This window comes from Apus apus, chromosome 1, assembly GCF_020740795.1.
Source record: "Apus apus isolate bApuApu2 chromosome 1, bApuApu2.pri.cur, whole genome shotgun sequence".
NCBI classification, from domain to species: Eukaryota; Metazoa; Chordata; class Aves; order Apodiformes; family Apodidae; genus Apus; species Apus apus.
In genome coordinates, this window is record NC_067282.1 from 132,830,487 (window position 1) to 132,845,925 (window position 15,439).

General features: G+C 38.1%; 1 protein-coding gene across 3 annotated transcripts in view; it reads left to right on the forward strand.

The window, feature by feature from the left end:
- Positions 1-15,439, forward strand: part of MPPED1 (metallophosphoesterase domain containing 1) — a 59,912-nt gene that overhangs the window by 22,112 nt on the left and 22,361 nt on the right. For all 3 annotated transcript variants that reach the window (XM_051608161.1, XM_051608160.1, XM_051608162.1), the window contains exon 4: positions 11,550-11,775. In XM_051608161.1, the coding sequence (XP_051464121.1) occupies positions 11,550-11,775 (226 nt within the window). The remainder of the gene's footprint in view (positions 1-11,549; positions 11,776-15,439) is intronic.

Sequence of the window (15,439 nt, forward strand, 5' to 3'; positions counted from 1 at the left end):
AGTCTCCAACAGTGTTCATTCTTCTAGATAGCTGCTTCCTGTACATGCCATAATTTTGCAACTCCCACAGCCTACCCAACCTTCTCCTTCTTCCTTGACTTAACATTTTATTAGTCTCTTGAAGAAATAATTGACAGATTCTGACACAGACTTTTACTTCCAACGTCATTTTTACTTGCTGCCACCAAATTTCCTTGTCAGTTCCTTCATCCCACAGCACAAGCCTCACCTTCCCACCTAGTTATTCTGCTCTGTGTCAAATCTATGTCTTCTGTCATTTTTAGACTACATCTTTGTTTATTACTTGGAATAAACACTAGAATATTTGTTTGCTACACCTTCTCTTGATCTCAGCTTCCTCTTAGGCACCAGACATATCCTACTCTTGCTGTTTCCCCTGTAGCTTTATGCGTAGAATTGATTCCTACCTTCCAGCTTTCTGTTCCATCATACCCTCTTCAGTCTGTGCCACTCTGGTCTATCAGCCTATTTCATCTTTTCAGTTTACCCTTTAGCACATTCTGGTTTTATCTTTCTGCTCTACATAAAATTACTGGGCCTGTTTGATGGAAAGTGAATTTTACATTAACTTCCCTGGACCTTATGGTTCTATCAAGCACATGCTCAAGTGTTGTGCTAATAGAGGCATATTGGCTTGCTGAGTCATACCCTAAAATATGTTCTCTCTTTTTTAGGCTAACTGCATGTGGTTACACAGGAGGGCCTGTAGAAGCTCAGATCCTGGGTCTCAAGCCCAGTATCATTTTTTACTGCGGCCAGCAGCCAAGATGCTCTGCCTTGTCTGCTCCTTAAGTCACCTAGTTTTATACTTTATATCCTCTGACTCCTAAAGCCCTCCACCTCATTTCTTTTCACTTCATTCTTTTTCGTAATTAGTTGTTTCCTTTTCTTTTACTCAAAGCCCCCTGACCCCTTCCCAGGGAGGGATTTGAGGTTATACTAGGGCAAGGTTGATGCCTAACTGGATGGAGGAGATTAAACATTGGCAATAATGAGATGTGCGCGTTTCGCAGCTTTATCTGGAAGGTGGTCCAAGAACTTATTGAGCCACAGCATTAATTTTTATGTATTAAATGGATTTTTCTTCTCTTGAGTTTTTTACTTGCCTTTTGGATCTATGCAAATGTTGAGTGCTGATGCAGCCTTGCATCAGCGTTCCACAATACGATAATCAACTGTGTGAAGAATTTGGCTTATTTTGAACCTGTCATCTGCTAGTTTCATTTGGTATCTCCTAATACTGAAAGAGGCAACTGAACAATTTCAGTCTTCATTCTGCTTAAGAATTTATAAGGGCTCTTCCCATATCTGCCCTTAAGATATTTTTCAGGCTGAAGACTGTTTAGAAGTCCTTAAATGCTTTTGATCATCTATGTCAGTCTTTGTACCTCTTTGTTCTATATGATGTAAAAATGGTGAGACTGAACTGCACACGATCTGAGTGCACCACAGGTTTATCCCTTGGCATAATGAAATTTCCTAGTTTGTTCTCTTTTCTTTTCTAGTGTTGTGTATTATTCTGTTTTTATTTTTGACTGTGACTGAACAATGAAATAATATCTTCATAAAATTGCCTATTATAACTCTATGAACTCTTTCCTAAATGGTAATATCTAGTTCAGAACCCATCAGTGTGTATCTGTAGTTGGTATATTTTTTCCAGCACTGGAATTATTCTGCATAAATTTATATTCAGTTTCATCTGTCATCTTATTGCCCAGTCATGCCGTATCATGATGGACTTTTTCAAGTCAGTTTTCTATTTTGCTACCCTTATTCAGGGTAAAGAAAATGAAGGAAAAAAGGGAAGAATAGCTTGCCAATGGTGCCAATCTGGTCACACCCTTCCTTTCTTTTTTCTGAATTGACCTTCTCCTTGCTTTATATTTCATCTTTTTCTGGTTTTTTTACCTAGTTTCTTCTCTGGCTGTATTTTTTTCCCAATGTGAAAATCCAGTTCTGGGGAATTGGAAAAAGCGAAGTACAAAATATGTATCCCAGTATGGCCAAACAGAAGGCCATGAGGCCAGTGAAACTTCCTAAAGACATAAAAAAGATGCATGCTATGACAGCTTTGAACATATGCTAATTTTCCAGTGTATGTGCAGGAGATTTAAATGACATCACTTTAAACAGCCAAAAAGAATTTGGAAGGATTGTTTCTAAATACATGGACCTCCGGAGCAGGTCCAGAGGAGGGCCACAAAAACTGTCAGAGGGCTGGAGCATGTCTTCTGTGAAGGCAGGCTGAGAGAGCTGGGGTTCAGCCTGGAGAAGAGGAGGCTCCAGGGAGACCTTATTATGGCCTTTCAATACTTAAGGGGGGGCTTATAAGAAAGATGAAGAAAGACTTTTTACCAGGGGCTGTAGTGATAGGACAAGGGGCAGCAGTTTCAAACTGAAAGAGGGTAGATTTAGATTGGATGTAAGGAAGACATTTTTTACAATGAGGGTGGTGGGACACTGTAACAGGTTGCCCAGAGAGGTTGTGGATGTCCCATCATTGAAAAAGTTCAAAGTCAGGTTGGATGGGGCTTTGTGAAACCTGATTTAGTGAAAAATGTCCCTGCCCATAGCAGAGGGGATTGGACTAGATGATCTTTAACGGTCCCTTCCAGCCCCAAACATTCTCTCTAATCAAGGCTAGATAAGGTAGATTATATCATAAGACAGATGAAGCTCAGTCTGCACTGTAGCTATCCTTGTCCTCAGCTTTGTCATTATTTTTGTTTTTGTAATTTATTCCCTGCATGCATATAAATCAAATGTGATGTAGGACAAGGACGCATGTTCTGCTTTAGAGCACTCATCAAATAATTACTCCAAAATCATCTCTATTTTTCATCTCCCATATTGTTGGTACTGGAAATTGCTTGCTTGGCTCAGTTCCTCTTATAATTCCCTTTGCTCAAGTCTGCAATATCATTTCTAAACAGTGTAAGCTCCAGGATCCACTGTCACTTTGAGCTTGTGGGTTACTTTCCTGGAAATTTAAATAAATAGCTGATCTGTGGTAGAAGCTACAACACATGCATATTGTGTCTGAGAATTATCCTCTGTGCATAGATTGGGAAGATTACTTAAACTAACATGTTTTATAATATCCATTGCTTCAGTGTGATTGCTGGAGATTTTCCAGTGTCAAAACCAGTATTCCTATTTGAAATTCAGGTTCAAGCTGAAGTTGAAATAAACAGAAGGTGGCTTTGCATTGTAGTGGAAAACAATAATTAGCTCTTCAAAGCATTTTTCCTGAAAATGTTAACCTTACTTGCATATAATGCACACACCAAAAAAATTGATTGCATTATTTGATGTGCACTTCAGGAATTGACCTGGGCAGCTTCAGCTTGAAAGAACGTTTTTATTTCAGACTAAACATATTTTAGAGTAAAGGTGCCTTCCCATCTACAATGAGTAGCACTACTAGAATCACCTAGTTTGTAGTATTAGATTGTAGAACAAAATCAGCTAATTTTGGTCAATAAACATCACCCCTACTTTCAAATGAATGATAAAAACTCTTCAGAAATACCTGAAAAACTAGGCTTAGCTTTACTTTTGCTTTCCTTTCTTAACGGGTATTTTATGTATTTAGGTTCAATAATATTCACATTTAAACCAGATAAAAATTGTGTTGGATAAAAAAGAAAATCAGTTCCAGAGCAGCAAAAGAAATCAGATTTTATGAATTGTAGTCATGCCATTTTGACCACTGGTAATTACACTATTTTTATGTTAATGTAGAAACCCCTTGAAAGAAGTATTTAAGCACTAATTACTATTTACAAAAGAATGGCTTTGGAAATGCAGTGAAAAACATTGAACTGTGTAGGGATTTCGAACAGATGTAATTTTTAAAAGACCGGGCATACCAAAAAAAAAATGTTTTTTATTGCATTTCTTAAATGTGTGGTGGCTCAGATCAATTGGTACATCAAAGGCTCAGACAGGACAGCACAGAAAAGTGCACAGCAACACACTCTTCCAGTATTTCTCCAGTTCTGGGGAGTGAGTATGTCCTGAAGACTTCTGAACGTTAAACTGGCTGCTGGGAGTCTCAGGAGTATTTAAGCTACATTCCTCTGTTGGGAAAATGACCCAGAACAACTGTTTTCCAGGTATGCTAATGGTGAGAAGCTGTAGAAGTTATTGGAGTGGTAGGTGCTAAAGGATTTTTCCTTCATTCCCTCCTTCCAAACACATGTATGCTTTTGGGGGAATTTCTTGCACGCTGTACTAATACTGAAGTTGCTTCTTTCTACTGATGGAATGGAAAGTAGCCAAACTTTGAGATTCTGAGCCTCTGGGATGAGTCACCTAAAAATGTCTTGTGATTTTCTTAAATATTGAGATCCCTGACCCCCGAAATAAGGAAGTGAGTAAAAATACTCAGTCTCATTCCAGACTAGCAGGTAAGTGTAGCTTTAGGGAGGCAGCACGGCCCCGAAGCGCAGAGAACAACCAGTGAACTGAAAGATCTGGAATATGGTTTCTGTGCACTGTTATTGCCTCTGGCAGAAATACTTGACAGAGCCTGAGGAAGACAGGAAACCAAATTTTAGTTAGTCCTCTTCAGATTTGACAGCCTCTTTTATTGTTCCCCTTGTAAAACTGTGAAAACGATGCTCGATCCACATACCATGTGAATGTGTTTGAGGATTAATTATTCTCGGTACAGCACTTTGAACACCTATTGCATAGCACTGTACACAAACATTACACATGGTTATTGGTGCTGTGCACCTCGTACAGTGACAGCTCTTTGTAGTCTTCCTTTCCAGAAGATGGCAACTGGGAGGTACTGAAAGCACCTTTGTGAGATCTGAAGATCTGAATAGGAATCTGTCTCGATGTGCAGAGATCCACGTAGGAATTCTAAAGTATTTTTAATTGTTACTTTTTAACACAGTCCTCTATCTCCTTTTCTTTCATTGTCCCAATATATGTATTGTAAACCAAAACTGGAATATTCTAAAGGGCAAAAAAGCTGTTACAGAAATCTTTTTCCTCTGAAAGATGTATTATTTAAGACTACAACTGGAAGTAAAAAAGGAAAAATATGTATTAAAATCGACCCTGTGGCTCACATGGTTGAGAATCCTTAATCCATTCATTGCCATAATCCAAGGGAATTTTTCAAAGGAGGGTTCAATCTAGGCAAACCTTGCAGTCCTACTATTTTCTAGGCATCTGTTACTAACCACTAGTGGACAGCAGGTACAGGGCTACAGAGTCTTTTGGTTTGACTCACTACAGGTACTCTGATGGCCTGGTTTGCAGCATGCATTGGGTTGGTTTTCCATAATTACAAGGTAATTAAATAAAGCAGGGTAGAAGGAAACCACTTTTCCTTTTGAAGTAATTTTGGCCAATTATTATACACGTGTGGGTGCATGTAAAACAGTGTATCAAAGACTAAATTGTTATCAGATATTTTTTAGTTTAATTTGCCTTTATCTGTTTATTTTAAGAAATCCTGCTTTGCAAATGTGAGCAGCATTGTATGTGTTTGCTGTTTTATTGTTTGATACAATTACTGGCTTTTACAATGGAAGAATGTCTGGAGCTAGCAGGTTACAGATGACTTAGGAGGGAGTGTTCATTTACAATGTTATTCCAGATTACACACCATACAAAAAGTATGTTAATGTGAATTTCCCAGACATCAGCCCCAGTGTTTAAACACAGAACTGTCAAAGAGATGCTAAAAAAGCAATCTGAGACAGTTATGCAGTCTTTTGACTATATCACTCACTGCTGTATTCTAAAAGGTTGAAATGAGAGGGAAAAAGCATTAAGTGGGCACTTACATGATTGCCACTGCTTTTAATGAATACTAAAATTTCTGCTCAGTACAATACCAGGAGAGAAGCAAAGCACATCTGCTTGTTCAAGTTTGCATTTATCTTGGTGAAGTTGCAAGTTGATAACAATTGTAAACTGCAGAGGAGGTCGCTGGTTGATAAAGATGCCTGACCTCTTAGTACAAGAGGAATCTGGAGTATAAATATCATGCATTTTCTTCTGAATTATATGCAGCATCAATCTAATTTATGGAGAAGGGAACTTGCTGATAGAACAGGGTGAACCTTTTAGCACACAGAATTCTAGTTTGAACAAACTCAAACGCAGAAAAATAGCAAACAAAGGCACATTGTTTAGTGATTTGCATCATGCAGTTTGTAGTTCAAGTAATGGTTCCCCAGCATTTCAAGTTATTTTGTAAAAAATATGTTGATCATAAAAAGGACCCACTGTAGTTTAGAAGTTAAGAATTGCTGTAATAATTTTGTAATTGGTGCATAAACATGCAAAAAAATTAGATGTGCACTTGTTTTTTTCTTAATTAGTAACCTACAGTAAAAAAAAGGAACAAACATAGATGTTACTAGCTAAACAATATATACTCTTATACACGTTCTATTCCCAGAACTAATACCAAATTCTTACACTAAGCAGACAAAGGCTCAGAAACTTTCTGAACAGGTCTTGCCACTATTGACAAAACCTCTGTGTATCTAGTCAAGATGTTGGTAAGATGATAATACAGTCTGGCTATATACAAGCTAAATATGATATCCCAGGCTTTTTGATAGTAAAGTAATCTCAAAGAATAATAAATTACATTGATTTAGGTGATTTAGGGCAGAATTTTTTTGTGTGCTGAGTTGTCACTCATGCCAGCCACTGCTGCTTGACTTCTTGGATTTTGTCTCTTAGGCTGTATGTGGGTTCTTAGGTTTCTTATGCTGTGTCATTTCTCATTCCTTTGAAGCCTCTCCTTCGGACTGGGCATTAGTCTTTTTAGTCACTTTCAGGAAACTCAAGGGAATATAATTATCTTCGAGGCCTTTACTCCTCTGCTTAATATAGCAAATGACTTGAATCTGTTGAATGTTTTCAGAGGGATATTGAGAGATGGACGTACATAAGTGTAAAGCACTGTACTTCTACAAGTTTTTTTTCTGTGACAAGTTGTTACTCTTTGCTTAAACTCCTAAATTAAGTGCAAGATAATGCATCTCCAGTATTTTTTTGCATACAGGGGGAGATTACAAAATGGAAAGAAAAGGGAAAAAATAGGCAGGAAAGAAAAAGAACCATGTAGCAGAGAAGAAGAAAAAAAGACGGAAAAATCTTTCATCCCATGTTAAAAGTGAGGCTGAAAGAGTGGATGGTGCCTTGGAGCCCCATTCCAAACTGACAGAATTTTGATGTGTAAACATTTCTGTCAATTCCAAATCCAAACAGGATGAAGTGGCTAGAGATTGATTATGGGCAAAAAGAATTTTAATATCTTGCAAGTTAGACATTAGAGGAGGAAAAAATGTGAAATTTTGCTAAACAATGACATTTTATTCCCTCCAAAACATTTTAAACTGACATTTTGATTCATTTTGTTTCCTTGGTAATGTCAGAATCACGACATGAATTTCCAAATCTATCCCATTGTGGTATTAATTTTAATACAGAAAACTGTTTTGGTAAAATTTTTCCAACCAGTTCTAGTTGTAGTTTGTCTCCATGTTATAGCGATAATTTAGCAGAAGCTTCTTATGTGCCAAGAACAGAGGGATCCCCAGTCTTTGGGCAAAAACACTTGTCTTGTTCTGGCCAGTCAAAATAAGAGATCGAGGAGAAAAAAAAAAAAGTAGCTTTTCCCCCAAATTCATAATTTTTCCTCTCTTTTTTTGGTTTGAAAATACATCTTTGACTCCCATAGCATATGTTTTTGCATGTGTTTCTTGGCACTCCTGAAGGGCAGATCTATTTCTTACATGCTTGCTGCCTTAATTTTACTGGGGAATGAATTTTGTCGTGGATATGTGTGCAGAATTCCTGTGACAGCCATACATTTTCGGTAATATCTTTGTATACATAGTTTCTGTATTAAACTAAGTTCACTACCTGCCCATCAGCAAAGCCATATGCTAGCATCAAATGTTAATTGCCTATCAGTTGGGTCTTTAGTCCTACTCATCTGCTAAATGGATAGTAAGAGAAACTTATACCAAAGTTAATGGAACGTAGTTTCTAGTCCTGTTAAATTGCTTGTCTACCATAGATTTGTTCCATTAGAATCACAACACAACATGAGTTTTTAATTTCTTTCAGCATTGCAGTCTCCTTAAAATTCTTGTTTGTTTTCCAGTGTAGACTCACAGAAACCTAGAATCATACAGCATGGGGGATGAAGGGCGGACTCTACCTCAGAGCTCATTGAGTCCAACCTCGTCTTCAAAGCAGGTCTAGTTAGAGCAGGCTGCTCAGAACCTTGCCCAGTTGAACTTAGACTATCTCCAAGGATGGATGTTTCACAGCTGCTCTGGGCCCCCATTCCACTTTCTGATCATCCTCATGGTAAACTTCTTTCCTTGTGCCATGTTCCCACTTAAGTCTGTTGCCTCTTGTAGTACCTGAGTGCACCTGTGAAGAGAACCTACATCTGCCTCCTCTCTATCATGAGATCTGGTAGTTGCAGACATCAGTAAGGTCTTCCCTTTGTCTTTTCTAGTTTCAGATCTCAGCCTCTTCCTATATGCCACATTCCCCAACAATCTTGATGGCCCTCTGCTGGACTTGCTTGAGTTTGTCTGTACTTGTCTTTCACTGATGAACCCAGAACGGGACACCCCACTCCAGGTGTGGTCTCACAAGTGCTAGATAGAGGAGAAAGATCACTCCCTTTGTTCATCTGGTTTCATCATTGTGAATACAGACCAGGATGTGGCTGGCTGTCCTTGCCACAAAGACACACTGCTGAGTCTTGCTAAATGAAGTTCCTCCATCCTAGGTGCAGGAGTTTACATTTGCTTTTATGAAGTTTGTGAGCCCATTTTTCCAGCCTTTGGAGGTTCCCCCTAATAGCAGACATGCCCTCCAGAGGGGGTCAGCAGATCCCTACCCCTAATTTGGTGTTTGCAAACTTGCTGAAAGTGGGCCCCATGAGATCATTCAGGCTGTTAGTAAAGATGGGAAGCAGTGTCAGATATTGTGAATATTTGGTGGATCTTAAGTCTATAAAAGGCACTTGAAACATTCAGCATTTCTCAGGATTGTGCTGACACCCTGGATGTTGGACTGTGGTCCTGCTGCAGAAAGGTAGTGTTGGTCCCTCTGAGGTTAATGATAGGACCGAGTTTTAGTGCAGAGATATTTAGCATTCAGTGTTGACTTCTCCATGAGGACTAGACTGAGCATTGGTAAGTATGGATCATACTCAAAGCAAAGAAGATGGAAAATGTGTAATCAGTATTGTGGTCTGATAGCTGAGGGTCTTCATCTACATCCTCTTAACTGGCATCTTACATATATAGTTCATGACAGCTGTGCCCAGCCAAGAGCAAGGTTTCAAAGATTTCTACCTAAGGTTGACTTTGCACTTCAAAAGCAGTTGGAGGAGTAGTGAAGCATGTTCTAAAGTCATCTAAGGAACAAAGTTTAAACAAAATATTGTTAAATTCACATGCAAGGAGCAAAAAATACCCCTGTTAGACAGAAAAACCTAAGAGTTAAAGGGTAAAGAGGGCTTATGGAGACAAAGAAAAGGAAATAGGTTTAGTTGCTGCCTGGTGTGGAATGAAAGGAAAAAAACCCTGAGCTGCAAAGTCATCAAAAACACAGTTATTAATTGAAAAGCTGATGGACCTGTAACTACAGCAGTGCTTCTGGCCGCCACTATAAGAAATGTAACTGTACATTTAGAGTAATTTGTTAATTTGCCTAAGTAACACCCACAGACAGCAACATGACATAAATACATTAGTGAAAGCAACAACTGTAACCAGCTCATACAGGTTCTTGGCTGCTAGATGGATGGATCAGATGAGCTGGAAAAGATTTACAAAACAGAACAGAAATGGAATTGTTAACAATATTGCAGCATACAGGATTTCTTTGTTTTCCTGTTTCCCAAGAATGCTTTATGGCCTGTAGGTGCCCACACACAATATGGTATGTAAGTAACATTTTTGACTTGTGTGTCCAGGTGTGCACACACCCAGAAAGCTTGTAGGGATGGAGTACATGTCTGCAACTTGCTTAAGCATTGCAGAAGCAAAAAGGACAAAATTTACATATCAAGTAGTCTTTTAGGTAAATTATTGAATCTCCAACAGTCAACATGTAATCAGAAATATATTAAGAGAGTTTCTAAGTATTCTAAAGGCACACACATATTTGGTCCACAGAAAAGACTGGAACCTGTACAATGTTTTCCTACTACAGGTGTCATAAGTGTCTGAAACATATATTTTAGAGCTACCCAGATCTTCTTATTTAGCAAATAATGAGTTCAGCCATGTAGCATCTCCTCTGGGCTAGTGCTGTTCTGTGTTTTCCATTTCCATATGTTTTCTCTGTTTTTGAATCACACAGTTACATTTTATTCTTAAGTTCGACTCATGCCAAATTTTGCCACTGTTTATTGACTGGTGTTTTATATTCTCTAAGTAGCCTACCTCTAGCTTAGGCTTGGAGTCATCACTAAAGGTTTCTGGTTGCTGTTGTGCAAGATGGGTCTCTTTTTCAAGAAAATATTTCCTTCTGCTCCCAATCTCCTGTTCTGGCTGTCTTCATCCTGAAGCAAAGCTAATGAATGCAGCTTTACACAGTTTCTGTCTTTGTTTCCTCCCAGATATACTGAGGTTTCTGTTAAGCTTTTTGTGACAGGTGATGCCTGCTCTCAAGGGCAGAATCCAGCTGATAACCAAATGTGGAGTCAGGTGGAAAGTTTCCTTTGCAGTGCTGCTCTCAGGAATAGCCCACGTGTGTGGGCATACATATTCTTGCCTTCAGCAGGAGGTTGTTGTAAGGTTTTTCACTAAGTACTGGTTGCAAAATATTCTTGAACATGAGTCACTTTAAATTATAGTCCGTGGATCTAAGGAAGTCACTGAGAAAATGGAGCAGGAAAAAACACGGGATTGAGGCAAACTGCGAGACTTCTCTGTGGGATGTGGAGTTTTGACAGCTAAACCCAATCCCTGTCTGGCTTGAAGGCTTGAACTTAATGTCAGAGTAAAGAGGGCAGCACACCACTCTGGCTGACCCAAGATCTGACTCTGTAAGACCTCATCAGTACAAGCCAATAAAGACCACAGCTCTGGGAGAACAGAGCTGACATTATTATTTTACCAAGCGTTACGGCCAGTCTTTTTTTAACCCTAATTTCTGTCAAAGAGTTATTGTCACTGTCACAGTAAGTGATACTTGCAGCACAAATGGCAATTAACTAGAAGTAAATAGTAGAGCAGAAGTCTGCAGACGGGTTTTTAAGGTTGATGAGTTGATTGTAGTTTCAACACATTAATGCTAAGCATGCTAAATCATAGTGTGCCCTGAAAAAGACAGTAATGTCATTTACCTGAAGTCATGAGGAATTACTGTAACACGTGGTAAGGATACACTCAATTGTTTCACATGTGATCATATTATAGGAATTGATAATGCTTTGTGAGTCTGTCTCTTTGCTTTCATCAGGTTTTCCATAAAACAAGTAATTTCTTTCTTTTTCACTGTTTTAGGTAGCCTGCCCTATGAATACAAGATTGTGATAGCAGGAAATCATGAATTGACCTTTGATCAGGAATTCATGGCTGACTTAATCAAGCAGGACTTTTACTATTTCCCCTCTGTTTCTAAGCTGAAACCAGAGAGCTATGAAAATGTACAGTCTCTTCTAACAAACTGCATCTATCTTCAAGACTCTGAAGTGACGGTGAGGGGATTCAGAATATATGGCTCCCCTTGGTAAGCAGGTTTTTAAGCATATATAAAAAAATACTGTTGATTGCTACCACATCAGCCATTTTGTATGCATCAGCTATATTTGGATTGCTGTGTTAGGAAGAAAAGTAATACACATTTTGATAAAGTTTTTGTATTTTCTTGTAGTGGATCATTCCCGTGACAAAATAATATACTTGTGTTATGGGAATTGTTAACCAAATAATGATGGGAAAAAGATAGTGTGCTCTTTAAACTGTCAGCCAGAAGCAGTTTTCTAACATAGTCCGTGCAGGGTTTTTTGTGTCATAAAGTATTATTTCTGTACTTTGTGAGTTTATAAATTATAGGTTAATTTTATTGCATGAGTACATTCTTTTGACAATTTCCATCCTCCAGATAATATTTAAGGTTCATTAGTGTATACATGAGTCATTTAACGCAGCAAGCTTGTTTCATTATTTGCTTAGGCTATTTTTTTTTAATATCCCTCAGAATCTTAATTTTTTTAAATAGAGCAACCCTTTCCTCAATGTATAGTTGAGCTTCTAAACTAAAGGTAACAAATTAGTGAACATTCAGAACTCCTTGACAGTATAGGAGAAAAATGGGCTCTGGCTTCCTGACCTTCACCTTGGACCTTGTATGTGCTGCTATTGGGTCTCTTGCCTATGTTGCATTACTGCTAATTTATTTCTGCTAACAGGACTCTAAAGTACGAGTTTTGGTATCCATTTAAAATAAGGAAAAATATATTTTTAAAGGCAGGTTTCTAAGGGGATCTGTTATTTTTCCTTTTAAATTCATATCAGGCTGGAATGTAGCAAGCAAGTTGTCAAACCTGATGCATATACCCCAATGCAAATTTTCAGTGTGAATAAACTGTGAAATCTCTTAGATTCTTAAAAAAAAAAAAAAAACACCAAAAAAACCCCCAACAAAAATTGGCATTTTCCCATTTTGTTACTTGAGACGGATGTTTATTTTCTCGGAGCTTATTATTCTACATTTGTCTACATTAAATAGCTTCCCTCTTAAAGGCACTCTTCTCTCTCTTCCTCTTAGATCTCCAGATCTTCCTGGGTTTTTTCAGTGTACCCACCTGCTGTGTTGTAGTTCATCTTCCTCTTGTGTCTATTGTGCATTCAATCAATGTACAAAGTACTTCATTTTCCAAATTATTAGGGAAGATATTAGATGGTATCAGTCCCAATATTAACTTCTGAGAAATACCACTTGGCATCTCTTCCTGTTTTGATGTTCAACTGTAAATACTGTAATTATGCTCTGTTTACAATATGTCTGGCAACTTCATCTCTTCATTGCAATATCCTTAACCAGGAACCATATTTCCAGTGTCAGTAATAATTTTCCAGGCAGAAAAGTACCAAAAGTCTCATTAAAGTCTAGATAAATTAAATTAAAGCAAAACACTATCTATAAAGTAGCACTATGTAGAGACGAAAGGAAATTAGTTGAACTTTCTGTGTATGATAAGATCTGTAAAAATCTGTTGAGAAAACTTTTGTCCACCCACTAACCCATAAATAATGTTTCTGTAAAATCATCTGCCACATTGCCTTTGTGCACTAATCCTGTCATTTTGCACAAGTTGTCCGGCATGACCTATTCTTCATGAAAAAAGATCTTTACACATCTTCAGGTTATATCTAAACTTCCCCACTACGTTTCATAGTGTTGCTAACTCATCTCCCACCCCCTTATGGTCCTGGAAGAAGAGTATTGTAAGGTCCTTTGAAGATCTTTGCTAACTCAAGGTGGGAGCAAGTCTCAATGGAAGTCTTCCAGGCAAACTATTTTATTTGTTTGCTATTACGCAATGCTGAATGGAGTTTCCATGCTAATTGATGCCATGTCCAGTGGAAACAGCAGCAACAACAATAATAGCAATAATAAGTTGCTCTTCATTAATCCATCAGAACAGGAGATGCAGAAGTAACAAATTCACATCAGCCAGCCCACAAGCCAGAAAACTTAGGAAGAGAAACAGCTATTTTGTGTGGGCTAAACTAGCTTCCTGCTAGATTGAAGGCTGTAGTACAAGTCTGTGCCTACTGATTGCTACTGTTCTTTAGCATTTCTTTTTGATTCTATAATTCATTCACCCTGAAAAGAGGTTTGTCATAGCATCTCTGGGAAATCAATCTCATTTTCTATCTGTGTGATAGTAATGCAGTCTCTAAAAACCTACGGAACTTTCAACTTCCCATGCTGAATCTTTTTTTGCCCTTGCATCATGAAGCCAGTTCTTTAGAAAATGCTTATGAACTGGAAAATTGTAATTCCTTTAAGATCTCAGAACTCAATGAGAAAAAACTAAATTTCATGCATTTGCTTGTTTAGTATCCTAAAATAATTTTCTTTTCCAGCCTTGAAAATATGCACCTAGCTTTTTGAATGGATTTGTTGAATTGGAGAACTCCCAATTACAGTTTATGTTTGTTTTTCATACATGACTATTTAATGAGAAGGTGAGCTATCTGGAAATTAAGACTAGGGCCACAGATTCTGCCTTTCAAATTCTGGTTACAGTCCTCATCTTCTATCTTACTTCACCCTTTGTAAAAATAAGAACAAGCTAGAGGTATCCCTCAATAGTTTCAAAGTACTTTGAGAATGCTGGAGTAAGGTCTGAGTGAATGCCAACAAGCACTAGCTTAGTGTGTTTGCCTGTAGCCATCTGCATTTATGTATATGACCTGTACACAATTAGATTGTATTTCTGCTTAAGATGTTTTAGTTGCAAAGTAAACCATGAGAGCTTGATTGGCTTGCATAACATGCCAGTCCCTAAGGCATTTTACATATGTACCATTTGAGTGGGGTTAAATATGTTCAGTAGCATTTGAGTATTTTGACCTCTGTAATTATGTAAAACCAATTTGGTAAGAAACCAATGCTGTAACTCTTCTGGGCTCCAAGGACAAAATTTCAAGTGCCAGATTGAGCCTCTACTCACTAACGGAAATTTAACTGCCTTAAATGTTAATTAAGTTAGTGTTATCATCGAGCAGGGAGCAGCCATTTTGAAATGCAAGCTACAAAGCATAAAAGCTGCTATTTAGGAATTAGTAAATTGGACCATGGATTATCAGTAGAGATGATGAAGGAGAGGAGTATAAAAACATTAAATGCTTCATGAGAAGCTTGGGAACACCAAGATCTTTCATGTATCCAAACCAATCTTGAGTTTTATGGGTGGCTTTGTTTGGCACAGCAGGCTGGTGTCTTTGACAATGCACCATGCAGTGTTGGTGGTCAGATCTAGTTGAATAGGGAATCCATAAGAAGGCAACATGCTTGCTTCTAGTATAGCCCTGATGCTGGGAACCATTGGGTTTTTTTCCCATATGAAGTCTGGAGACTGTGAATTTTTTTCATAAAAAGCTAGGCACAGGAAGATGCACTCTGCTTTCATCCATGCAAATCCCAGCACATGGGCAGAACACATTCACAGACCTGGAAGCAATCTTTTGTAGTGAATAGCCATAGTTCCTATGAAATCAAAGACTTGGGCTCCTTAAGAGCATTTACTGGAAACTGGAAAGCTTCTGGTTGGAAAGTACTTTTAAACACCCATTTAAGCAGTACAGTCTGTACTGCTATGATGAGAACTCAAACTTTTTGTCAGATAGAGTAACTCAAATAATTCTATACAATAATTTTG